This window comes from Ambystoma mexicanum, chromosome 3q, assembly GCF_040938575.1.
Source record: "Ambystoma mexicanum isolate Mex_15411 chromosome 3q, UKY_AmexF1_1, whole genome shotgun sequence".
Lineage (NCBI taxonomy): Eukaryota > Metazoa > Chordata > Amphibia > Caudata > Ambystomatidae > Ambystoma > Ambystoma mexicanum.
This window is the reverse complement of record NC_090926.1, coordinates 561,177,124-561,203,060: the sequence shown is the minus strand read 5'-3', so window position 1 is coordinate 561,203,060 and position 25,937 is coordinate 561,177,124. Positions and strand designations below refer to the sequence as shown.

General features: G+C 42.7%; 1 protein-coding gene across 4 annotated transcripts in view; it reads right to left on the bottom strand.

The window, feature by feature from the left end:
- Positions 1-25,937, bottom strand: part of GABRP (gamma-aminobutyric acid type A receptor subunit pi) — a 271,746-nt gene that overhangs the window by 46,354 nt on the left and 199,455 nt on the right. For 3 of the 4 annotated variants that reach the window (XM_069654330.1, XM_069654329.1, XM_069654331.1), the window contains one exon: positions 3,801-3,895. In XM_069654330.1, the coding sequence (XP_069510431.1) occupies positions 3,801-3,895 (95 nt within the window). Of the gene's footprint in view, positions 1-3,800; positions 3,896-25,937 lie in introns of those variants that run through there. The other variant, XM_069654332.1, reaches the window with a different exon arrangement.

The following is a 25,937-nucleotide window of genomic DNA, read 5'->3' as shown; positions in this document are numbered from 1 at the left end:
TTAAATGCGTACAGATCATGTAAGTTGCCATGCAAGGTAAGGATAAGGTGACACTGATTCTTGAGGCTGAGCTTGCTGCCTTCCTTTATTTATATTCCTTCTGAACGGCTTCACACGGAGAACATTATTGTTGTCGCATTGGAGCCTTACGGGGCCATGAAGAGCCTAGGTAGCAGCAAATCAGACACACTTTCGGATTGACAGCTGCCAGTCGGGAAGATCGGGGGCATGTGCGTCACTGGTACCCACTCCCCATAATATGCCCGTAAAATGCTGTAAGTAGGTTCAGCAGTGTCGCATCTTCTCAACAGTGAGAGAAGTGAGCCTGTGCCTGGCTGTATATAGCACATTGTTGGTATGGAGGGAGGTGATAACAGAGCACCCGAGGTCTTAAAGGCACGGGTGCAGCACCTTGAGCAATGAGGAAGGTTTTTAGAGTGGTGTGGAACTGGAAAAGGAGAGGCCCTCATTTGAGGTAGTACGCCACTGCTGAGACCAAACTCCCCATGTGAGCCTTCATGAAGAGATGCTGGTCGAAAGTAACCCCCACAGATTTGACTTTCTTGAGTGGAGTAATCTTCGCACCACCTAATTGAAAGCCCTCATAAGCCGGGTCCAGCTTGGATAGGATGGCCTGCGTGTCGACACTCAGGAATTCAGTCTTAGACCTATTGAGAGTGAGGCCATTAAAAGCCATCCAGTTTTCGATGCAGGCATACACTTTTTTCATATTAGATTCGTCTTGGTAGTGGGAGCCCGACAGCAGGATGATGCACTGCGTGGTGTCGTTGGTGAAACTGGTGAACCAAATCCCTTCCTGCTCCAACAATGCAAAGAACGGGGCCATGAAAATGTTGTATAAGCATGGAGAGAGCCTAGCCCTCTGAGGGGTCCCAAATCAGATCGATAGCGACTGCCTCAGCTGTCGCTATGGAGTATTCTTTCATTGTAGAGCATGAATGTTGAATAGGCAGTATACTTTCATTGTAGTGCATGGATGTTGAATAAGTAGTATTATTTACTTGTAGGGTACAGGTGGTGTCTATGGAATATTCTTTTATTGTAGAGCATAAATGTTGAATAAGCATTATTCTTTCATTGTAAAGCATGGATGTTGAATAAGCAGTATTCTTTCATTGTAAGGTACAGGTGGTGCTATGCAGACTCTCCCTGAGCAGAACCTCCATCAGTTTATTAGATTTCTTATGGCTGGACTTGTACGTGCAGCAACTATTAACATGCAGTCGGCTTTTCAGACCATCTGAGAGATATGCCAGCAAGTGTCGCTGTTATCTCTCTATATATAAAAGGGAAATGTGTGGATATGTGTGTGTGTGTCTGTTTGAAATGTTCAGCATACATTCCAACATGCTACAAACCTGAAATGTGGCATGTGGGTAGGTTCCATGGTGTAGACAATGTAACAAGTATAAAATATATATTTTTCAGATTTTCTTTTCTTTTAAGCAGTCTGCAATGTTTACCCCTGCCATATGGCTCTTCGCGCCGTAGTGCTGCATAGTTCTACATTCATTGTTCCTAAACTTCAGCAGTTCATGAAAGCTTCAGCAGTTCATTGTTCCTACACTTTCCACACTATCAGCATTCTAGCTTACATTAATGGCACTCACTTTTGAAGTCATGCCGGCGACCCAATACAGTGCTTTTGTAATAATGCTGGTGACAGGAAACGGTGCATGTCTCTTCAATAGTATCCGCAATGATGTTGTCCGTTGCATCATGGCAAATCTCTCATGATAATTGCAGAAAATGTATTTCCCATGGAAGTTGATAAATGTATGCCATCTCAACAGGACAAAGCTTATATGCTTCGGCAGTACATTTACAGGTACGCCTATGGCACTTCAAGCTTACACGCTTTAGCCCTACAGCACTAATGTTGAGGTCGCTGTCACCTCGACTGTAGATCGAGACACCAATATTGTTGCTGCACATTCTCAAAGTTCCAGCTTAAAGTAGCATGAACTGATTTAGGGGATTCATGGTCAGCTTTATGTAGCTTGCTGCAGAGTTGGAAACAAAGACAATTTGTCCACACTAGCTCCCACAGGAAAGACTAGCATTATTTTCTACAAAGAAGCATTGGTTTAGTTCATTAAATAAACTTCAAACTAGGACTGAAGTAGGAATTACCGTGCTAGGCAGGGGTACACCCGCTAGTTTATTATGAAATTCCTCTTCACTGTCGATTGAACGAAGACATAAGGCTGAATGCCGTCATTCTCTGAGGCTTTGATGGCCACTCTACTTCATATGGTTTGTCCTGCCTTGGATTTGTTCGGCATGTGTTTGGATGTGCAAGGCGAGCAGTTTGGAATAAACACCAACTCAATGGTTGTGAGGCACCCTTAATGTGGATATCGTGCGAAATAGCAATCTCTAATTTTCCTCTAACAATTTGATGGCGAATGCTGCTAACTATATGCTCATTATTTCTCAAGATTTTAAATATTTTAAAAACTAAGGCACATCAACCAAAACATCAGAATGCTGCACAAACACAGATTGTCAGGGTGTCATCAAACACAAGTCAGCAGAGGACGAGTTCTCGGATGCCAAGCACACTGAAAGACTTGCAATCATTCTACGGGCACTTCCAGGGATAGCTTTCAATCTCCTCATATTTTCAAGATCTTCCTTTGCTCTCCCTGCCCCCTCTGTTGTGTGGACCTTTTCACCTTCCTTAAACTGTGACATAACCTGCGAACAAACGCTAAAACGAGGTACATTCACGCAATGATATAATTCATTATCCCTGTCAAGTTCCATATAAGTGAAGTGTTACATGACAAGAAGACATTTTAAATGCACTTGTGCACGCAATGCCAATACACATGATGATAATATCAAAGTAGATCATCACCATACTACTGATTAAAGTGCTATGAATTAGAACATGGTCCTGGGGTCGTTGCAGTGGATGATGCCTTGAAACGGTTGCTGTAATTCTATGCTTTCCACCCAAGCATCCTGTCATCAAGACCACCTTCTGCGGCTCCATGCAAATAATAACAAATAGAGTTTGGATGAAAGCAGTGGATAATAGAAACCTTTATTGTGGATTTCTGATGAAACCATGGCCTCAATCGCCATCTAGAACCTTTATCATCTATTTTGAGATTAATCAGTTCTTTGTTTAATACGGCACAGAGGTCTTTTGTTTAAACATTATAGCAAAACAAAAGAGGTGATGGCTGGAAGGTTTAGAATTAATCTTAACTTTTGTCATTGCTCTGGACAACACTCCAGACCATCGTTCTTCACCTGCCAAGCATTACAAAAGGGGAAAGACCATATGCACATACGACTTGATAATACCCCCAAAGGGGCAGTGCAGCCCAAACTGCTTGGTCACATCAGTTCTGCACGAGACCATAAGCATCCCAAAACATGTTTTGGCCTCATCAGTGAGGAATAGCTTTGGTCTCTAGGCCCAGCAGGCAGGAGACCCACGTCTGGGCATTCCCGTCCCACTTGGGGTGACTATAGCAACACAAAAGACGTGATGGCTGGTTAATCTTAACCTCTGGTATTGTTTTGGGCAACCCTCCAGACTATCGTTCTTTGCTTGCCAAGCCATTACAAAAGAGGAAAGATCTTATGAAAATCAGGGTCAGTTAAACATTAATTATCAGACTTCTAATTGTAATACATATGTTAAAAAATGGATTTTTCATTATTTTCTGGGACTTCCCAACCGGTAAAATATCAAAGGAACACAATCATAATGTGCCTTGTGTGATTGGCTCATCCCATGCTGGCGCTCAGATTGCACTCACCATCAAAGTTTGGTCTGAGATACTTGTTGTAGCCTTTTATTAAATTCTGAAATCCAGGCAGGGCATCCGGGTCCTCCCCTTTAACAAGTGCATTGCTGAAAAGAATAGCAGATGTCAATAGTCGTCTTTTACATACCACCCCATATACAGTTAATAGGTTTCTTGTCATTCAAGCTAGAAGAGCCACAGTAAGCACCATGATATCATCTCTTGCTTATGAGCCCAACTTTTCGAGTTGGCCAATATGTTTGCATGAGTCAATTGAGGACAAGTCTTTGGATTTGGAGTCCCAGTTACATGGCCTGTTTTGATCAATAACACACCTGAAAGCTGATTATAAAAAGTGAGGATGGAAAAACGGATAGCACGCATATATTAAACAAGTGTGTACCCTATTGTATGACTAAATGAGAGAGCTATGATTAATGGGGTTCTATATGTGTACATCGAATAATTGGAGAATTTGCCCACCTCTTTTGTAGGTCACTGCTCTGAAGGGCTGCTGAAATTAGCACACAAATACAATCGTGTTTCTGTCCACTCACTGTCGACTCATATAAACATTAATGGACCAAACAAAAATGAAACAAGAAAAGGATTCCTGTTTTACTAAAGTTGCATTTTCCTCTTACACTATAAAAAAATGCCCCTTTCCTGTGTTCATGTAATAGACGTGGCCAGACACCGAATATGCAGCCCATTCCTATAAATGCAAGCTAGGTTTCAACTGCACTATATCTGCCTGAGACAGAGACCTAATGTGGGCTTGAAAGCAGCACTGGACATTGGGCTGGCTCCAGGGACGTCATTTCACCAAAATGCCAGGGGTAGCAGAAGTGACATCACATGACCCTTGACCCCCTGATGGCATCACAGGAAGTGATGTCATTTGACCCCACCCCGAAATTATATCACGGGTAGCGATGGAACACGACCTTTCACCCGTTGACAAAACAGGAAGTGGCATCACATAGCATTCTACACTATGAAAAATATGGTTACGATATCACTATAATAATGTGATGTACATTTCATACAAGAATGGATCACCATATGTATCATTAAGATCAGTGTATATAGGCCCACATTGCCAAATTACTGTGAATGCAAGCTGACGTTCAAATGATAATGATGTGTTATTATATAGCACTTACGCTTAAGCGCTTTATATATAAAAAATATATACACCCAATATCACCCAACCTGTGTTGGTGCTCATTTATCGACCTCAGAAGGATGAAAGGCTTTGTTGAGGGGTTGAAGAACAGACTCAAATCAGTGACTCACCCCCAGAAGTGTGCCTGAAATAAACCTTTAATGAGTCTAGCAATTATTGTATAGAATTCCAGAAAGACACATTATTTGGAATTCCTATTCTTTCTTATTTAGGGTCAGTGCCGAAAGTGTTAAGGGGCCTGAACAAGAAAGCCCTCCACTCCAGAAGTAAAGAGCCACATGGTGCTGCCCGCAGCCCAGGAGTTTGCATTACCAAAAAAAAAAAAACGTTTTTTTTAAAGAGGTCGCAAGGGAGACCTCAGTGGTCGAAGTTGCGACCTCTGGCGACCCCTAAATGACCTTAATGACGTCCCTGGCTGGCTCTCGCCGGATACGAGATCAGGCACCAGATGTGTAGCCGGATCTCGGGATCCGGCCAGAGTCAGCCCCCAAACCCATGCTCTGCCCTGGGTTACTTAAAAAAAAGAAAGAAAAGAAAGAAAAAGAGACCGACGGCGGGGGGCGAGCAGCTTTTTTGCCGAGCCCACAATATAATCTGCCATGTACTTTTTGTGAACAGTGCTCTTCTCACACAGGGCAGATTAGATCTCTGAGCCCCCACCTTGGAGGGCTCGGAGTCTAATCTTCCCTACGGTGCAAGCGGACTGTGGACATGGCACAGAGCATTTTTGTTATTTTGTACTCTCCCCTTGGTGCTTTAATTTTCATTGTGCACCCGTTTCCTTTGTCTTTCTGGTGTTTATTCCTAGTTGATTATACTTATTTGTAAAACCAACTAAGAACAAACACCAGAGAGACACACGGAGCCAGCAGACATAAAATGCAGCTAGGTTATATATTATGTGATGTGCTGCATTTTTTAGAGGCCAGATTTTAATGTGTGCTGACTCCGGTGACCCTGCGTAATTTGTCTTGTTTAGGTTAATGCACGGAGTAGAAGTGTGGTTTGTGAGTGATGCTGTGGGCAAATGTTATGCGTCTGCATACTGGCTGCCAGGGTTGGACTGGGGCATAAAATTGTCTCGGCTCCAATGCAAAAGTGGCCCACAGTTGCACGTGGCCATTCATTCCTTTTGTGCCAGAATGTTTGATATTGCTGTTTTAAACTATTATTTTGGACATTTCCTTTGATCAGCGGGCAACTGCCAGCTCTGCCCCCTCTAAGCCCTGCCTCCTCGGACACCGCACCCCACCCCCAAACTCCAGCCCCACCCCGGCCCGTGTGGGATCACCCACCAACCTTTTTCCATTTCCACCACTGCTTGAAAGCAAGGTATCACTACATATTATCCCCAACAAAAATATCGCCGTAGCGGCCATAGGTGATATTTTTGGGGGGGAAAATTATTGAGTTTTTTGGGAGCGGGGTGTCCCCCGCTCCTTTAGAAATAATGCGGGGGTGGCAGGGGTGTCCGCCGCAGGTTCCATGCCTAAATATTGCAGCAAAAATATGGCAATATTTTTGAATAGCGATATTTTTGTGGGGATCTTAACACATGGAACCGAAAGCAAGCAACCAGCAAAATGAATAAGAATAGTACATGCATCACACACTGGCAGGATAGCTCAGCAAGTTAAGTAGATGCTCAACAAGTCTGTGTACCCCTGCAGTACAAAGGTTCAAACCCAGTGTGGCTGACTCAGCCGTCAACCTTCGCTGGGCTGTCCATTGCGTACCATGAACTTGCCACTAATAGAAACAAGACGACACGTGATGTTATCATCTCTGCACAACCCTGTGTTGTCATTCTTACACAGCAAACAGTAAATACATGAACACAGAAATAAGGCATAAACATGGAAGGGATGAAGCAAAAGAATACTGTTACAGATAAAAAATAAAGAGAGACATGTGGTAATCACAAGAACTACAACGTATGACAGAGAAAAATAGGTCTTCCTGTTAGGAGTGTTAAGCCTACAGAGGAAAATGTGATGCAAATGTGTGCCATTTGCAATGAAAGCAACAGTGACATCAAACGTATGTTCATTTGATTCTGTTTCATGCACACTATGAGCTTAATTTAATCTAGGCGCTGACACAGTTGGCCTCATTATGAGTCTGGCGGTAGCCGTGCCAGTAAAACCGGCATTGAAACAAGTGGGGTGGCACCTGGACTCCGGTAACCAAAGGTTCCAGCTGCCATTGTGCATGTCTAGTAACATTATTATTTGCATGCTAGTAGTGGAGACAGGTTTTGGTGCCTGGGTGTAGGGCAGCACCAGGCATCGAGGGGCATTGGATTGTAAACGGTTCAAGGTCATTGGTTCCAGCACTAATATCTTTAGTGCAGGGGAATTAACATCTTCTACAAATTGGCAGAAACACGCAAACATAGCAAGAGAGCCCTGGCTAACGTAGGGGGAAACTGGTGTTTCTCTGGAGAATATTTTTTAAATAATCTGTTAAAATGGTGCTTCATATAGCATCTTTTTCTGAAAAATGGGTTGAGAAGTTATACAATTTACAATTGGTTCCCTGTGGCTATACATGATACAATCTAGTAGCTGCCATGTCACTAACAGTACACAGAAACATTTGCCAACATTTTTAAGATGCCTGAGTTCACAAAATATGCCAAAATTAACATTGTAACACATTTCTATCTAGCTGCGCCCAATATGTATCCCATCATTGCCAGTGTAAATCATTTCATTAAGTTGAGTCCAAATTAAAAGCCAGCATTTCTAGTGTAAAGCACTTGGATTTTGTGGCCAGAATATAAACCATTATGGTCACTATAAATAACTTTTATGAAGCTGTAAACACAGTCTAGGTTTGTATGGGCACTGTAGATCACTTTTGTGAACCGGTGGCCACGATCTGGCCCAGTATGGGCTCTGTATATCACGTTGAAGAAGCAGCAGCCACAATCTATTTCAAAATTCTGAATATGTCATGTTATATAATGTCAATATGATTTATACCATGAACCGCTTGCTTTTTGATGGTCTCCAGGTGCTTAAGTTGATCTGAAAATAAAAAGGTGATGGGTGTGTTTGTTACTGGAAGGAGAGGGAGAGCGCAGGACTGCTTTGCTTTTCTGTTGGTAGTTTCAGTTTGAAAAAAATCATCATTGTGTGTGGGCTTGCTTCTAGGTGGTATGGGTTGGTGAGCGTTCAGGTGCTTAAGTCCATATGGGACACTGTGTGCACCTGTGGTGTAGATTGGATTGACTGTGTTGTGATTGCGTGAGCTACTGCAGGAGGTGTGGATTGTTGTTGTTTGGTTTTCTTGCCTTGTGTGGGTGTTGTATTTGGTCTGTGTGTGGTGTGCATGCAGTAGTATTGAGAGTTTTCGTAGGGTTAGTGGGAGTATTAATCACATCTCTCAGTGAAATACCTTTTCTTATGGGGACAAATTGTCTGAAGAGGTTGTCGCCCCTCCTTGATGGGGTAAATGGGGTCTTATGGTCCTTAGCCAAAAAAACATTGAGACCTAAGAAGGTGATGTCACAAAAGAATAGTGTAAAAGAATTCCATGCTGTTGCTAGGTCAGATGATGCAGTGAGGGTATATCTTCAGAATGGCTGTGTGCCAAGTGTCACTGTCATTCTCATGTGTCAGGGAGAAATGCAAGGCAAAAAAGAGAAGCAGTGTATGGAGATTTATTTGGATCCCAAGAAAAAATGGCAAACAGAAATAGATGAAAACACATTCCGCTTTTATTTAAAGGAAGAGAAGTGCAAGCCAAATGTCACTCTCGAGATAAACACAGAAAAAACATATTTCAGCCCTTTCTGAAATAAGCATGGCAGATGGACAGCCATGGATCCCTATCCATGTAAATGGGTATTCTGAAGTGATAGAAGCCACTTTAGCACTTGAGCAGGAAAGAAGTTTCATTAATGAGAAAGGACTTCAGCAAATAATTGACAGGGAGGAGATCCCAGAATTCAGAGTAAAGAACCAACACATTTTTAACGGACCTGTTAATGACAGGCCCGTTGTCAGCATCCTGGTCTCCTCGCGGGTGCCGGTATGCACGTCTGGCCAGACCAAACGTGCATACCGCCACTCACGAGCAAACTCGTAATGTGGCGGCCCGTTATGAATGGTACCGTTCATACCGTGGCCGCCTGGGTCGCAATGAGGCCCAGTATGCTGTCACTGAAATTATTGCATCCTATTTGATTTAAATGAGAATAAAATAGAAAAACAGCATATTGAAATGGAAGTCAATGTTCCAAAATATTTAAATGTGTCAACTCTCCAAAGAGAGACAGCCACATGGTTAGAGGAGAGTACAGAGATTCCTCCATTAGAGGACTTCTCAGAATATTAAAAAATGGTAGAAGAGCAAATTCAAGCTGCAGATGCATGCACAAATGAAGAAGAAAAGGACCAATTGTGGAAAATATTTATAGAATTGAAAGAGGTTTTTGCAAAAGACACATATGATTGTGTATTAACACATCTGCATGTTGCCACATTACCAGAGAGACATGGTAGGGAACTAGTATTTGTGCCACAATATTTGTTGCCCCTGGCATGTTTGGAATCATTAGCTGAAATAATTAAGGATCTAGAATCAAGAGGAATCATTAGACTCATCCATAGCACATCAAACACTCACGTATTGGGGGTGTTAAAACAGACTTACGAGAGTTAAATAAGAGAGTACCAGTTTCAAGGTGGCTGCTCTGATTTATCGATCAGGGTCTCGCACAGGTCCACAGGACAAAAGTGTTTATCACATTAGATCTTACAGCTGGATACTGGTGTGTGCCACTGGCTGAAGATAACTTGTTGCATTTTCTTTTGATAAATCCCAATATGCATGGTCACAAACACCTTTTGGAAATGTCAATAGTGGGAGTGAATCCAGTACATTTTTGAGGAAAGCGCTCCCAGATTCAGCGGAAAGGTGGGCAATAGTTCATGTAGAAGATGTGCTCATTAAAATGAGAATCTGAAAAATCATTAAATGAGATTAGACATGTGCTTGGCCAGTTACAGAAGGCAGGAGCCAAGGTATCTTTACAGGAAGCACAATGGTGTAAAAGGAAAGTGAACTTCTTAGGTCATGAGGTGACTGAGAATGGGTTGAATCCATAAAAGAAGAAGGTGGAGGCAATACATAAATTGAAAGATCCTATTAATTTGAAAGGATTGAAAGGTCTATTAGGGATGACAGGTTATAACAGGAAATGTATTAAAAATTATGCAGAAATTACACAACCTTTAACAAGATTATTAAAGCAGGGTGTACCCTGGAAGTGGGAAAAAGAACAATGTGAAGCAGTGGCTAGGCTGAAAGAATGTGTCATGAAGGCGCCATGTCTGGCACATCCCATAAAGAACCAGGATTTCTTTGTAGAGATAGGTTTCACTGATCAGTGCATGTCAGCCATACTATATCAAAAGCATGATGTGAATGACAAAACTATTGCATATGCTAGCAAGTCCTTATCGCAAGTTGACAATAAATTCAATGAATGTGAAAAAGCACTCTTAACCACTGTCTGGCTGTTGCAACATTTCCGTCCCATCATTCAAGGGGAAAGAGTAATTATTGAAACAAATCATCAACCCCTGCAGTGTTTGCAAAGTAAGAGTATTAGGTCAGGGAATTTGGTGCAATCCAGAATGACTTCCTTGACGTTGGGATTATTGGGATTTCCTGTGGAAGTAAGATATGGACAAAATAAAAAGAGCCCAGTTGCCCAAGAGCTAGCAGATTTGCATGGTTGTGCAGCAGAATGTGCACCTAATGAAGCAGAAATAGAATCAAGTTTGAATGAATTCGAACAATCCCCACACAAAGCATTTAATGAGGAAATATGTTGGGATTTACTGTATATGTAGATGGTTGTGCAAAACATGTGGAAAATAACACAGACAAAGAGCTTGTGGCAGGAATAGGAAATATCTGGTTTAAATGTGACAACATTCAACAGTGAGCATGAGAATTGGGTCTAGAAGTAGTCAGTTAGCTGAATTGGCTGCTATTTACAAAGCAGTTGCAACCGCAGTTGAAAGCAAACTCAAAGAGATAGTTCCAGTGACTGATTCTGATTATGCACAAAACACTTTTGTAGAATATTTATCTGGCTGGAAGTTAAAAGATATGCTTACCTATAATAAGAAACCACTGAAACATGGCAGGATGATTCAAGACATAGACAAACTTGTATCAGAACATGATTTCGTAATACATTGGAGAAACATCTGAGGCCATTTAAAGACGCCATGTGAGCACAAGGAGGGGAATGACAAGGCGGATCAATTAGCTAACATTGGAGCTGTAATGGGAGAGTTGTTTCCCACTGAACACCTACTTGGTGAAATACAGGTAAATGCGATAACATGCTCCAAATTGCCAAAGGTAGTTGAACAGCCTGTGGTGCAATGTTGTTTTGATACCACAGTTCTGGACAGCAAAAGGATGATCCAATTTAAGGCATATTCTATGATTACATATCAGATGCAGAACAAAATCCCCTAACTGAAGAAGATTGTAAAGGGAAAGAAGAATTGAGGAGATTACTAAAAAACAAAAAGAGATGTAGGGTACAAGATGGACTGAGGATTAGGTAATCTGTGACAGGTCAAATCCAATGGGTGGTGCCCTTGTCATTTTGGGGACTGATGTTACAATGCAATAACTGCAGGACACAGAGGTTGCGAGAAAACTTTGTACATTTTAAAAGATTATGGGCCTCATTACACGGTAGGCGGTGAGCGTTATTAGCGCCATGGCTCATGCCGGTAAAATACCGGCACCGCCTTGGCGGAAAGGGGATTTACCGCCCCATTCCAAGGTTGGAAGGGCGGTAAATCCCCTTTCCGCCATTGCCCTTCCCCATTCCCATTTCTGCCCCATAGGGCTCTATGGGAATGGGGAAGGCGCTAATTACGCCACCGCAATTTTGCGGTGCCGTAATTAGCTCCGAGGTCCCTTAGCGGGTTGGATTTTAACGCCTGCAAGAAGCAGGCGTTAAATCCTCCAACCCGCAAAGGGACCTCGTAGTACGGCGGTAAGGGTTAACGGTCACCGTTGCCATTAACGGTGACCGTTAACCCTTACCGCCGTCCGTGTAATGAGGCCCTATGTCTATTGGTCACACATGTCCCAAGATGTTGAACTATATACTAGAGGGTGTCTGGTAAGTGCACAATTTCAACCTGCTTCACCTACGCATAGAGCACCATTAATAAAAGAGGTTTGACCCTTCCATGGTATGATTTGCAAATCGAGTATGTCAGGCCTGTAAAAAGATCAGCCAGGGGGAATAAATATTTGTTAACGGTGGTTTGCTTGATGACAAAATGGGTGGAGTGCATTCCAGCACCGGATTGCAGTGCCTAAACAGCATCCACATTACTGGTAAATCATATTTTTTCAAGATTTGGGTTACCCCAAAGGATATAGTCTGACCGGGGAAGTCATTTCACTAGTGCATTAATGACAAAAGTGTGGCAGATATTGGGTGTGAAGAGAAAACTACACATTTCATACCGGCCTTCTTCTTCAGGTGGGGTAGATAGGAACAACAGGTCAATTGTGGATGTATTAAAGAAATTTGTGGCTGAAGCAGGTTCTAGTTGGGATATTTGGCTGCCTTTAGTATTGATGGCCATTAGATCGACTCCCGCTACATCAACAAATCTCAGCCCTCATGAAATACTGACAGAAGAAAAATGGTGTTGCCACAGAATTTACTTTACAAGACCCATGACCAGACACTTGTAAATGCCTCCAAAATTCACGAATATATGGAAGAGTTGAGGAATCACTTACAACATGCATTTGCATTTGTGCAGCGGAATCTCGAAAAGGCTGCTGACAGTGCAAAAACATATTATGATAGGAAGACATCTGTAAAGGAATACAAGGTAGGAGATCAAGTTTATACATTTAATTTTGGAAAGCAAACATAAAAACTCTAAATTTCTTGCAGCATGGCAAGGGCCATACAGAATAATAGACAAGATTTCCCCCGTGGTGTACAGGACCGCTAGAAAAGGAGTTTCTGGTATGCAGATATAATGTGGGGAGATGTTTATTTATTAAATTGTTTTGGTTGCATGATATGAGATGTTTGTTTTTAATTTGTATAATGATACATTTATTTTCAGTTGACAGACGTGTACATATATCTGATTAATAAAAATCCAATTTTATTTTTAGGTGCTCGAGTGAAATAGGGATGAAAAATGTATTGTGCTGGGTACTTAATTTGTCCTTTTCTTTTTACTTTAGCTAACTAATTTATTGCCCCATCAGCGCCGGAATCTTGGAGCACTGCACTCTAGAGGATGCCACGGGATCGATAAAGCCCCTGCACTGAAAAAGGGGGGTTAAGATAAGGAGCCTGAGACGCCATGAAGCTGATGCCTTTGGAGAAGGTCCCATTGGGTGCCAGACTGGTGGAATTCTGCCAATGACAGTTTTACGTGCCTTGGTAGTGCAAAGGCTAATGGACAGATATACCCATGCCATAGTACCACAAGCTATCTTGCTACAGGACACACACAGTTTTTTAAAAATATTATTTTATTTAAATTTATTATTGTTCTGCACTTAGTTAAATGACAGAGATGTGTTGTATGTTGTCTGGAAATGTTGATGATCTAATTGTGCCTGAAACACTTAAAAAATTATTTTAAAAAAATATATATTCAAATATGATGATTGGATAAAGAAAAAAGATAAAGATTGCTTAAAAAAAAGAAAAAAGTGGTCTTAAAAAGAAAAAGAAGATGGAAATATATAATTAAAAAATAATAATATGAAGATCAGACCACTGATAAAAGATGAGATCATAAAAAAAATAAAAGAAAATTCCTAAAAAATATATGCTATTTATTGATGTGTTGAAATAACATTATTGTATCTATGATTGGGAATGTTGATTGTTTTCATGAAGCTGGGAGATATACATAATTTATGACGCCTGGATTTCAATGTGTATAGCATTTATTTTCAAATCTGCACACTTCAATCGGGAGCACATACATTTTAAAGGGTTTGTTTGTTTTCTCCTGCAGTGATGTCCCGGGGGATCTCAGCAGTAGAAAAAATGAGGTGTATGTAGGAACACAGAGGAAGCAATAAATAGTGGTAGGGGGTTTATGTAGAAAATACAAACATCATGAATGGCCAGTGCACTTTGTAAATGGAATGCACACATTCTGACACTGCTACATATTTCAAAATGGTCTACTTCAGGGTAAACACATCATCGGTCTGGTTTGCAATACGTACATAAATGCTAACATGATTTAATCAATTAATAACCCCTTCCCCATAACTGGTAACCTGTCTTTAACAAATCAGTGTAAAATGGACTCAGATGAGATGAACTGAATGTGGGTTATTTTCTGCATTAGAGTTAAAATGTGCAAATATGTTTTATTGTCTGTGTAATTTCTTTCAGCATTGCACAAACTGTGAGGCTGAAATATGCACTGTTGAAAAGCACCATTTTATGTGCAGGAAGCGGTTGTTGAAGATATGTTTGCAAGGCTATTGTGTTGCAGGGTAAATTACTGAGGCAGCTTGGATGATGTGGGAATGTTCAAGGAGGGGCAGGTGCTGTTGAGTGACAGGAGTAGCTATTAAAAGGAAGGGAGATAGGGTGTGTGAGAGGAGACGGGCAGAGCAGAGCTTCAGAAACTTCCGATGTGGCGGCAGGAGGAGACAGGCGGTAGACTGGGGAAGCAGTTGTCCTGGCATAGATGATGTGTCATTCCTGTGGGTGTGCGGAGGTCGCAACACTTCTTTTGGCTGCCAAACCAACACATAGGGGTGTTCCAGAGATAGCAGAGCAAGGATCTCACCAGAAGAATTCAAGGTGAATATACAAGTCAATAAGTGAGGGCATGCCTGAATGGATGCAGTTTCATAGTTAGTCAGGGGAAACTCATTTAATGTGTAATGTTTCAATGTCAAAAGTGAATGCAGTTCTGATATTACACGTTTTTTTATTAAGCGCAACTTCTGCCAAGTCCAGCAATTAATCTTTCTTCTTGCTTCTCCACATTCACACTGACAAATGAGTCCATGTATAATTGTTGCAGTATATAATTGGTAAGTTATCTGTCAAGATAAAGACACATTACAAAAATCACTATGTGTTCTGATACATTTTTATGGCATTTGGGTAATCTTATTTAATCTGCTCATACAGGCAAGTGCACAATGGTAAATGCTTTCATGAGAATGATCTATTGTGGTCTCTGTAGCTAGAAAGTGAGCGAGGGTGCAGTTTTTCATTTTTGCATGTTTACAGCTGACCAGATCTGCCATCAAGGCAGTAGCCCAGCATCGTAGATAAGTTGCTCGGCGGGATAGGCAGTGACACTGTCAAAATACAAGTGTAATAAGTCCAATAACTTTTACTTTATGCGGTCCTGGGATGGAATACAGACATTAGTGTATGTTCTGAGGGGAGCATTATCATTATAGATATGGAAGACACCAATGTATTACTACAGTGAAACCTAACACCATTTTACCACAATAATAGCATACTAAACAATTAGGTGTATCCCCTCTAGACAATATCTCTAACAGGGCATGCAGGAGTACTGAAAGTTTTTGTAGGGTTACTGGGAAAAAGCTTAGTCCCTGAAACAAATTGGTAAAGTGGCAATTGATCAGACTGGCAGAGTATCACATAAGAGAATTGTCAAAGTGGCAAAACATCGCCATCTCTTACCTTGATGCTTTGTGGTCCAATGGCTCAGGGAAGAGGGTGTGGTAGAGCAGGTCTGAGGCACCAGGAGAACAGGTAAACAGGAAGGAAACCTTACACTTTGTCCTTCCCGAGCTACCTGGGCAAGGCTATCCTAGGAGGATCAATGCTTTGTGGATGCAAGGGTCACATGACCTGTTCTTCTGCCAGTCAGGAGTGGTGGGGGACATACACACCGGAAACTGCCCAACGAAGCCCTGGTAGCCATGCTGGTGGGCCCTTGGTCATGTGCAAGAGGTTAGGGGAAGCTGGGGCAAGAGGGAAGAACTTACCTCTTTGGTGGTCCAGGCAGGAAAGAACGCGTTGCGCTCCAGGCATCATGGATCATGCCCTTTTCCCCTTTTCTTCCATTCCATGTGACCTATCTTCCACCAATCAGGGGCAGTGGGGGGGAGGACACACCGAACACTGCACAACAAACCTCTGGTAGCTGGGCTGGTGGGCCTTGGCCATGTGCAATGTTTAGGGGAGCTGGGGCAAGAGAGAAGCACTGTCAGCTTTGGTGGTTCAGGTCAAAAAGAGCATATTGCACGCCAGTCACTGAGGATGGTGCCATTTTCTTCCGCGCTATGTCAACTGTTATTCTGCCAATCAGGAGTGGTGGGGGGTGGACACTATGGACACTGCACAACAAATCCCTGGTAACTAGCTGACGAGACACAGGCCAGCTGCAAGAGGGTAGTGAGTGCCGGGGTAAGAGGGAAACACTTCAGGTGATGTTTCATGATGCAACCCCCTGCCATCGAAAACATAGATGATTGTGCACACCCACATAACCCACACACACACACACGTGCGCGCACACACACACACACACACACACACACACACACACACCCCTACACACACAGATATCACCCACACAATAACTCAGAGGCAAGAAGAAAGGATATGTGCAGACTTGAGCTCAGCCAGTGTCCCGGAAGGAAAGAACCAGAAGACAAACCTTCTCTGTCTGTGCCCCAGACCCTGGAACCTCCTCCCCATCAACACCAGGCACACTCCCTCACTTTTCCATTTGAGGAGGAAGGCAACGACCCTCCTCTTCAAGGAAAAGATTCTCCCTATCCCCTTGGTCCACACTCCCTCCACCTAATCTGGAACTTTGTGATCTGCCCCTCCCTGCTTCCTCCCCTGGTTACTTGCAGATCCCTTGCTACCAAATTGCTGCCCTTCCCCGATTCTTAGCTTCACGTTCCGTAGTCTTTACCTCTTTTAATCTGCCTCCCTCACCATGTATTTCCCACTATGACTTGTAAAGTACTCCTCTGCTTCCCGAAGCTAAATCCACACTCAATATATACCCTAATAGTAATAATATCAATAAACATCAAGAGACATTGCAAACATGTATTTGATTAGGGATCACCATGATCTTGGATGGTCCTTTTTGCATCCAGTCTGCCTATTGTAAATACATTACTGTGACTCAGTTTGTAAATAAATTGCTGTTTATAAATAAAATATTCTCTCATTAAGTATATAAACAACAAGTGAGTACATCTCCCTCATTCTGTTGTATGGTAAAGAGTATGGGGATAAAAAGCCCAAAATTTCCAGTATGCTTTGCATACAATCAAAGAGCATTTTGGAAACATACAAATTGACATAGATTTTGATATGTAACAGCTATGTCTATTATAGTAATATAACCATGCATCTATTTTGACCATACAATGCACAGCTGGGTTACTTTAAATTTTTCACAATACTCACTCTAACAGTAAAATGTTTGCAACATATCAGTCATATATACCAATTTAGACCTGTTTCTTTCAGGTGTGAAGTTTGTACTGAGCATTCTGATACGGAAAAATGTTTTTGATGGCAATTAGTTGGGGAACACACCTTGTCACTGGGGCCCCTTTTAGGGTCCCTGCTACACCAATGGTTACAAATGGTGCATTGTATCATGAGAGCTGGTTTAATAGAAAGTGGAAGCATGCACAGAGCATCCATCAGCTGGAATAGAGTGGGCAGGGCACAAATATTTAGGGGAGACATAAGTCAGAGAATATGATAATAAGAGGGGTACGGTGGTTTTTGAGGAAGGACATACAGAACTTCAGTGTGATGGTTTTGCGGATTTATGAAGGCAACCTCTTTCACAACTATGCATGTTTGCAGAGTGCAGGGTGCAAAACAGGGCTATACCTCTTGATCCTCTCATGCAGAAATAGAGGTGTGGTGCCATTTGGGTAATTTTGGGTTTGGCTAGTGAGAGCTGAGAGAGATCTTGCAACAGTATGTAGAGAGGCCCTGGTGCCAAACAGCAGCTCTGTGATGCTGAAACAAGTGTACAATGATGAACGCTCAGCAGTGTCAGCTATTTTGTAGATGCAAATGTTTCATATGTGGGGAAAGATGGCAATTATTGCTTTTAAGAACGTTTTTGTTTCCATTCTGCTTAGTGCATTGATGTTTTTTTCCACGTTAGTGGTTGCAGTGTGGTTATAGTGTAGTTATGTTGGTTAGTACAATGTACATTAGTGTGGTTAATGCATATGATTGCAGCGCTCCCAAACCATCACAATCATCTGCTGCATGATGACGAGAGTGTCTTTCACTGGGCTATTGCTTCTTAAGAAAAGCAGCATACAACACACTTGCATCAGGGTAGCGAGCCGGGAAAGGCTTCTAGCCTGTCTGTGCCTGTCCATCTCCTCCACACCATCTAGGAGTGAGGGGGGCAGCTTTCTTTGTTGGCTCAAACCACCTGCATCCTGCGTCTTGCTTCACAGTGGATGAACCCTTAAGATGCCCACCGCCATTCCACCAGACCCAGCACTGTTCATGGGCGGTGAGGAGTGCTCTTCGACCTGCAACGTGATGTAATCCTTGCTTCCTTATCCGGGCCTCCCCCTGCTGGCAGGAGAAGCCGATTTACTTGCGCTGGGGAATGTTTCTGGGAAAGGCTTCTAGCCTGTCTGAGCCTGTCCGGCTCTTTCCATGCACCACCGGCTGCGGCCCATGCCGTTCAAGTGCCTACTCTGACTACCAATGCATCATCTCCACGTGTTGCCCAGCCTCTGCTCCGTCCATTGCTTTCATATCTAACCAGGTGGCTTCTGGCAGTTTGCAACGCCTGTCCTGGAAGATAAGCCGAATAAACAGTTCCATGCATGTGCACCAGCCACTTTAGGCTCGTGTTCTTGCACGCTCATCCATACGGCTCAGTTTCAGTCCTCACACAGCCATTAATTGGCTAATCTCATAAGCACAACACCGTACTGTGATATCTGCCTACCTATCTGACTAACACCACATGCCTGCTTAGCCCCCTGCACCTGAGGCATGGCTTGCCGGTTTATCCTACCCACCATCTTGACTCTTGCATATTTGTGTCACTCTATGCACTGCAAATACCACCGGTAGGCTGGAGTGTTTCGGAGCAAGAGTTCCACACCAACGTGGCTGCCGCTGCTCCATCCCTTCTCCCGTAAAAACCACCCCAGCAGCAGCCTCATTCGGGTCTCGACCTTGCAGACGCCTGCCAGATTTGCTGCTCATCTTGTCTGCACACCTTCTGGATGCAGCCCCCGTAACATGAGGCGCAGCTGTGATGGTCTATGCAATTGCTTATCTTTACTTATTATGTGTGGTATGCCTAACGTAGCCCCCCGTATCATGAGGTGTGGCAGTGATGGTCTATGCATTTCCCTAACTTGACTTTCATGTGTTGTATGCCTAATATACCCCCCCCCCCCCAGTATCATGAGGAACGGCTGTGTTGGTCTATGCACTACCCTAACTTTGTCTCTTATGTAACTGGTTGAAAACTGTCACCTCACACTTACTGTAACTAGCACCCTGATGCTTGAGAGTTTGGTGCACTGCTATACATGCAATAAATAAAAAAAAAATATATCATCTTTGGATGGTATGACCCTCATTTGTTTGTTCTGCAAAGTGATAATGGTTGTGTCATATATCAAAATATTATAGAGAATAACACTCTGCATTATATTATTTTTGATTCATGCTTTTGGAGAGGGGTGTTTGAGGTGCTGCTGGGGTGCGCGTGTGGGAGTTTGAGGCTAAGTTGGAGTAGAAGGGCTAACTTACAAATCCAAACAACAGAGCTTCATTGGTGTGCAAAGGAAAACTGAGATACTGATTTTATCTAACTTGCAAGGATATCTAGCTGAGTTGGCACTGCTTAGTTTCACATTTCTGAACCAAGAGTTGAATAAACATAATTGTACAAACACCATGATTTAAAATGAAATAGCATGTGTTGAGATGCATGTGCAACGTCTTGTTAGGGGAAAGAGGTTTACGTTACGTAAGTTGTATTAGTCGATGGTGCGGCTCATTTAAATACAGTAGTGTTGCAGTTGCATGTATTCTGTGTAGTTTGGAGATTCAGTGTATATGTTATTTTGTATTTAGTTTTTAATACATTTTATGGTGCATCATGTAGCAAAATAATTAGCAACAATGTAATCACAATGTCATTGTGTGGGGTACAACTTTGTAGCGCATTGAATTGAGTTGTGAGGAGCTCAGTTTCGTAAGCGAGAGAAGAACGTTGTTTTCCCTCTAAACGCGAGGGAAGGGTTTTTCAGGAGAGAGGGAGGTTGTAAGGGGAGACTGTAAACTTGTGAAGTGGACACATGGGGACTTAGGATGACTTAGGATAAATATGTAGTTAGAGTATTATCAAGATGTTCTGCCGTCTTTAAATTAGGCGTTCTCGAAGATTGCAGGCTTTTGTAGTTAGAGCCTTAGGCTGCAGAGTTTCTGGTGTGCAAGGGTTAGGTTTCCTAATTTTATTTTAATTTTATTCATTTACTTGTACTGCACCGATAGGTCACAGGCATCTGGGTCCCAACACTGAGACACGGACAGTAAACTTACAGTAAGACGGGACAATTGACAAGAACATGAAAGGACCACTACCTAATGAATCCTATACTATCGGGACTGGTTTGACCTAAAGAGGTATATTTTCCGTTTTTTCTTAACACTGTGTATTTAGACTCAAGTCTTAGTTGTAGGGGTAAGTTGCTCCATTTGGTTGCTGCCATTACTGGGAAAGCTTTGCCCATGCCATTGGATCACTTATGGCGTGTAACTGTGATCTGGGCCAAAGCTTCAGATCTCAGTGCTTGTCCAAGTACGTAGTGGGTGATCTTTTCCTTGAGGTATGCTGGCGCTTTCCCGTACAGACATGTGTGGACTAGAGTCATATTTTTGAACAGGATCCTCTCTTCCACAGACAGCCAATGCAGAGCTACTCTGGCATTGCTGATGTGTTCTTTTCTTGTTTTTGTTTTCACAATTCTAACTGCGTTATTCTGAATCACTTGCCATTTTGCTATGCACCACTTATTACCATATAATAGTAGTGCATTGCCATAGTCGAGCCGAGACAGTATGGTGGCTGTGGCGATGGTCGCACAGTTTTCCTCACTCAGATAAGGTTGGATGGCTCTTAGATAGTACAAACAGTTCTTGTTCAGGTACATCACCTGTGCTTCGGCACTCATGAAGGCTTCCAAAAATAGCTGCAGTGTTTTCACTTTCCCTACCACCTGTATAGGGAGTCATTGATGTTAAACGACTCATATTGTGGACCAATCTTGGCCCGGGTTTGGTGGGAGCTGAAGACCATCCAGTTCTTATCCATCTAAGCTTCAATTGTGTTATATAGTGCCATCACTTTGGCGCTATCCATTCGATAGCTACCGCTCAATTCTACCACCAACTGGTTATCATCTGCGTAGTTAGTGAAATGTGCTCCAATGTTATCTAGTACCACACAGAGGAATCTGAGGTAAAGGTTGAACAGGAGCGTTGATAAGCTGGCATTCTGAGGGACGCCGCAAAAGATGGATGTCCCCTGTGAGAATTTGTCACCACAGTGAACCTTTGATTTCCTATCTGTTAAGAAACATGCCAACCAGCTGGTGGCTTCTTTGTAGCAATTGGACACCTTCTCCAGTGCCCATCGGAGCTGTTGTTGGTCCAGAAGATCGAATGCTGCACTTAGGTCAAGGAGTATAAGTAAACCTGCGTTGCCTTTATCTATAATGCTCAATGTATGCATTTGCAAAATCCAGCATTGTTGTTTCCGTGCTGTGAGCCACCTGGAAGCCCGACTGTCGATTATGCAAGATATCATTTGCCTCAACGAAGGATTGCAATTGGGCTGTGGCAATCTTATCCATCACCTTTGGTAAGAAATTACAGTTTGCAATGGGTCTCAAGTTTCTGCCTCCTTTTGATCTGGATCTGGTTTCTTCACCAGGGGTGTGATGGTAACTGTTTTAATGCTTGTGGGTACTACTCTGTAACAGAAGGATGCATTGATAATCTAAGTGAGCAAGGGGGCAAAGATGTCCCTGTTCTCCAGAATAATTTTTGGAGCAAGAGCATTCTCGGAACATGAAATTGCTTTCATTGAGGACAGTGTTTTAATCATGTCTTCAATTGTGACATTTGTGACAATTGTGACATTATGGAATTTAAAACTTTCCTGGTGATTTAGTGGTTTAATCGACGTAGGTCGATCGATCTGGGCCTTAGTTGCTGTTTGTGCGGCTATTATTGATTCCCTTGCATTCTTGACTTTGTTTGAGAAAGCTGCATGTACCTTGTCGCAATCTTCCTGGGATGGTATGAACATAGACGACAAGGCTGACATGACCTGTTCATTAAAGTTGCTTTTTTTTGCTTCGCAAATGCCCTTTTTAAAAGTCTTCTCGATTTCTTTCCAACTTTCCTTATTGGCCTCCAAGGGTTTCTTCTGCCATCTGTCCTCTCTCTTCCTTTTTTCTTTCTTTAGCTCTGGTAGCTCGGATTTGAACCACTGTTGATGGTTTCTATTTGGTCTAACAAGTTTTGTCTTCAATGGTGCCCTCAGGTCCACCAGCTCTTGTGCATGTTGTAAGTAGTTTAAGATGAGTTCATCACATTAATCCTCTTCTCTGTGACCCCTCATAACTTTATTTATGCACTGTTCTAAATGTGCAGTCTCTATTTTCTTGTATTTCCATCCTATTTTGTGTTTTCTTCTGATCGTAACAGCTTTGCTGTTAGGGGTATTTTATGTGCATGGTGAAAGATACTTTCACAAGTGTTTGGATGACCAAGGTCATGAGAGGAGGAGGAAGCAGAATACATCAGGCTGATGGCGATAGCAGGCCAAATGATTCCTGCGAGTGAGAACGGGATGAATTGCCACTAGGTTTGTTTTTATGATTAGATGGATGTGTAGATCTAAGGGACAAACTTCCCCGAAATACGTAGCCTTCTTATTGGATGGACAGTGGGCCTGGTTAGGATTGTGAGGGTCGGATTGGGGTTAGTCAATAAATACATGAAATGGATGCTGAAGGGCAGAGCTTGACCAGTGTTTTATGATTCCATTTGGGTTCCAAGGAAGATGAGCAGGAAACGTGCTGGGGGGGGGCATATGATTTAAAATGGGAGCTGCATGAGGTGTTGCGAAGGAACACAGAAGGAGATGTTCAAGACGCCAGTTTACCTGCGGTAATGAGGAAGCTATTGTGCAATCAAAGGAATGGCCACTGTCTTCACTCCTCTGACTCGTTGATGGGATCTTATCAAGGTTAGTCATATACTAACTGGGATAACATTACTCCAACAAATGGGGTGAGTCAACTGTTGAAAATTGTTTGTGATAACAGACCAATTATATTTCAGGATGTGATACGTAATGAGACCACATGAAAAGGGGATTGTGCTTACTAATTGTATCCATTGAGGTTAGAGAATATGGGGGATGTTTAGGTTCTTTGTATAGGGTTTAGCCAATGGGGATTGCGGGATGACCTGGGAAGCACAAACTCCCCAACCAACCAGTAAAGACTAAGCACTATGTCTACCAAGACTCCCTGAACTTGACAGAGTCTCCAGGCGACAACCAATCACCCTCCTTGAATTGGACAGAAAGACTGCAACATCACATGAGAACGATTTCAAATATCAGCATCACTCTCAGACCTGCTTCAAAATCACCCTTTAAAGATTCAAATGACTTCCGAAATGTTGGAAATCTTTCGAAATTAAATGTTATATATTCAGAATAGGTTCACATGACTACCAAACTCCTCTTAAAAAGGCTAAAATGCCCATCACTCACTCACAGGCTACATAGTCATATTATTACAAATAAATTAAGGAGCTTGGTAATTACACTTGATGCGGGTGGCTTTTGGGATTAGAGGGTTCTCAAAATCCACTGAAACAACCCTGGAAAAGGCTTGTAAACCGACTTTTCAAAACTAGAAGGAAGCTGAGAAATCTCAGTGTGTAACCCACAATTGTAAAGAGGCAAAATCCTAAGGATTGAAACTCCTCCATGCTCCATTGAAATTATGATCACCATGCCACTGTAAGGTTCAATTCAGAAGCCCTTCATGTGATCTTTAACCCCACCAGATACGGCGTGGTTGGCATCATCATGATTTTAAAGATTTTTAAGAACGTGGCAATTTCCTAGCTTCATAATCTACAGGAAGATCTTCAACATCCTAACTCCTGACTGATTGGCTATCACGCTTGGATTCCCCCTGAATGCAACCCTCTCACCCCTAGGGAATAGATTTTTGAACTGGTCAGTGACAAATGCCATGTTTTGCTCACCCTACTGTCTTCCTCTATATCTGACACCCTCAGACATATCATTCTCCTGGAGGGGATGAAGACTGCCACTGTGGCTACCGGCCCTGCCCTGGAATGGTTCTGCTCATTTCTTGGTTATAGAGAATAGCAGATCCTTCTTTCAACCTTGTTCTCAGGATCAGCTGCGGTGATCTGCAAAGTTCCATAAGACTGTAACCCTTATCATGAATGTACTCAGATGCACAGGTGTTCATCCCTTTCCTTCTCTTGCTGGTGGACCAAAATCCTGCCAACCAACATATTAAGGAAGTTTAAATGGGTGACTGTGGCCTCAAATTTCAAGTATCCCTTTCTCTGAACAAAACGATCTTTTCTCATAGCAGGTAGCTCATGGCAATGCCTGGCGTTTCTAGACTGCCCCTTTACCTCATCAACCAACTTTCAGATGCTTGTCTTGTTGCACATGGGATTTAATGTTCTTATGTGAGAGAGAGAGGAAGAGAGAGGAAGAGAGAGAGAGAGAGAGAGAGACAGAGACAGAGAGAGAGAGAGACAGAGAGACAGAGAGAGAGAGAGAGAGAGGGAGAGAGAGAGAGAGAGAGAGAGAGAGAGAGAGAGAGAGAGAGAGTTTGCCAGTTGCAATGTGAGCTAGGGAAATAGGACCTGCCTGCAAGAAGCCATTGGCAGGAGTACAGGGTTGCAGCTTGCTTGCCTTGTAAGGTCTACTCCTTTGTTGTCCCATCTAATCAACTCCCCTCAGCTGCCACCTCACACTACACACAATCCTCCCCAGATGGCTGTCACATACCTACCCATTAGCACACCAACACTAACGAACCATAACTGAGCTCTCTGCTTTAGCCCTCTTACACTCCCCCCATAGTGGATCATTAGCCCAAAGGTGATGTAGTCTATCAGATCTTGGGCTCTTCCCTACAGTTAACATACTCCCAGGTTTCTCCGCCAAATCCATGCAAAGTAGATTGGCACTCAGGGTCTGGGGACGTCAGTCCTACACCCGTGAACAGCACAGATCTCGCATCTGCCTCTCCAATTGTCCCACTAATTGCCCCGCCCCCTTTATTATTACAGAGCAACGCCCGGCAAAGCAACCAATAGTGTCCCAAGGGCACTGTACAAGGCCACTTACATGACTGTACATTTGAAAAAAGTGTTCTGCAGAATTTCATCTCAAAGGAGGATTATCTGTGCACTAAACGATTTTGTCACTTGAACCTACATGATTTCTTATTTAACAAAAATCAAGGGTTGCAGTGATTGTGTTGGTGAAGTGATAGAAGAGCAGAAGATCCACTGAGGCGTTGTATTGTGTCTTGTTAAAGGATCAGTAAACAATGATTAAATGGGGACTGAGGAGAGGCTGGGTGAGAGTGAAGTCTGTGTCGGAAAGGAAACTCCTTCCAGCTGGTGCTTTGGTGAGAATTGGGAGGGACGAGGGAGTGCTTTTATATGTGAAAAGGGAGCTCTCTGGTCTAATACGTACTTCACAAATGAAAAGCATAGAGATAAAGGAGATTTTAAGCATATTGCAACAAGGAAATTAGGATCTATTCAAGGTTTAATTCACTTGCTGAAGAGCCCTGTG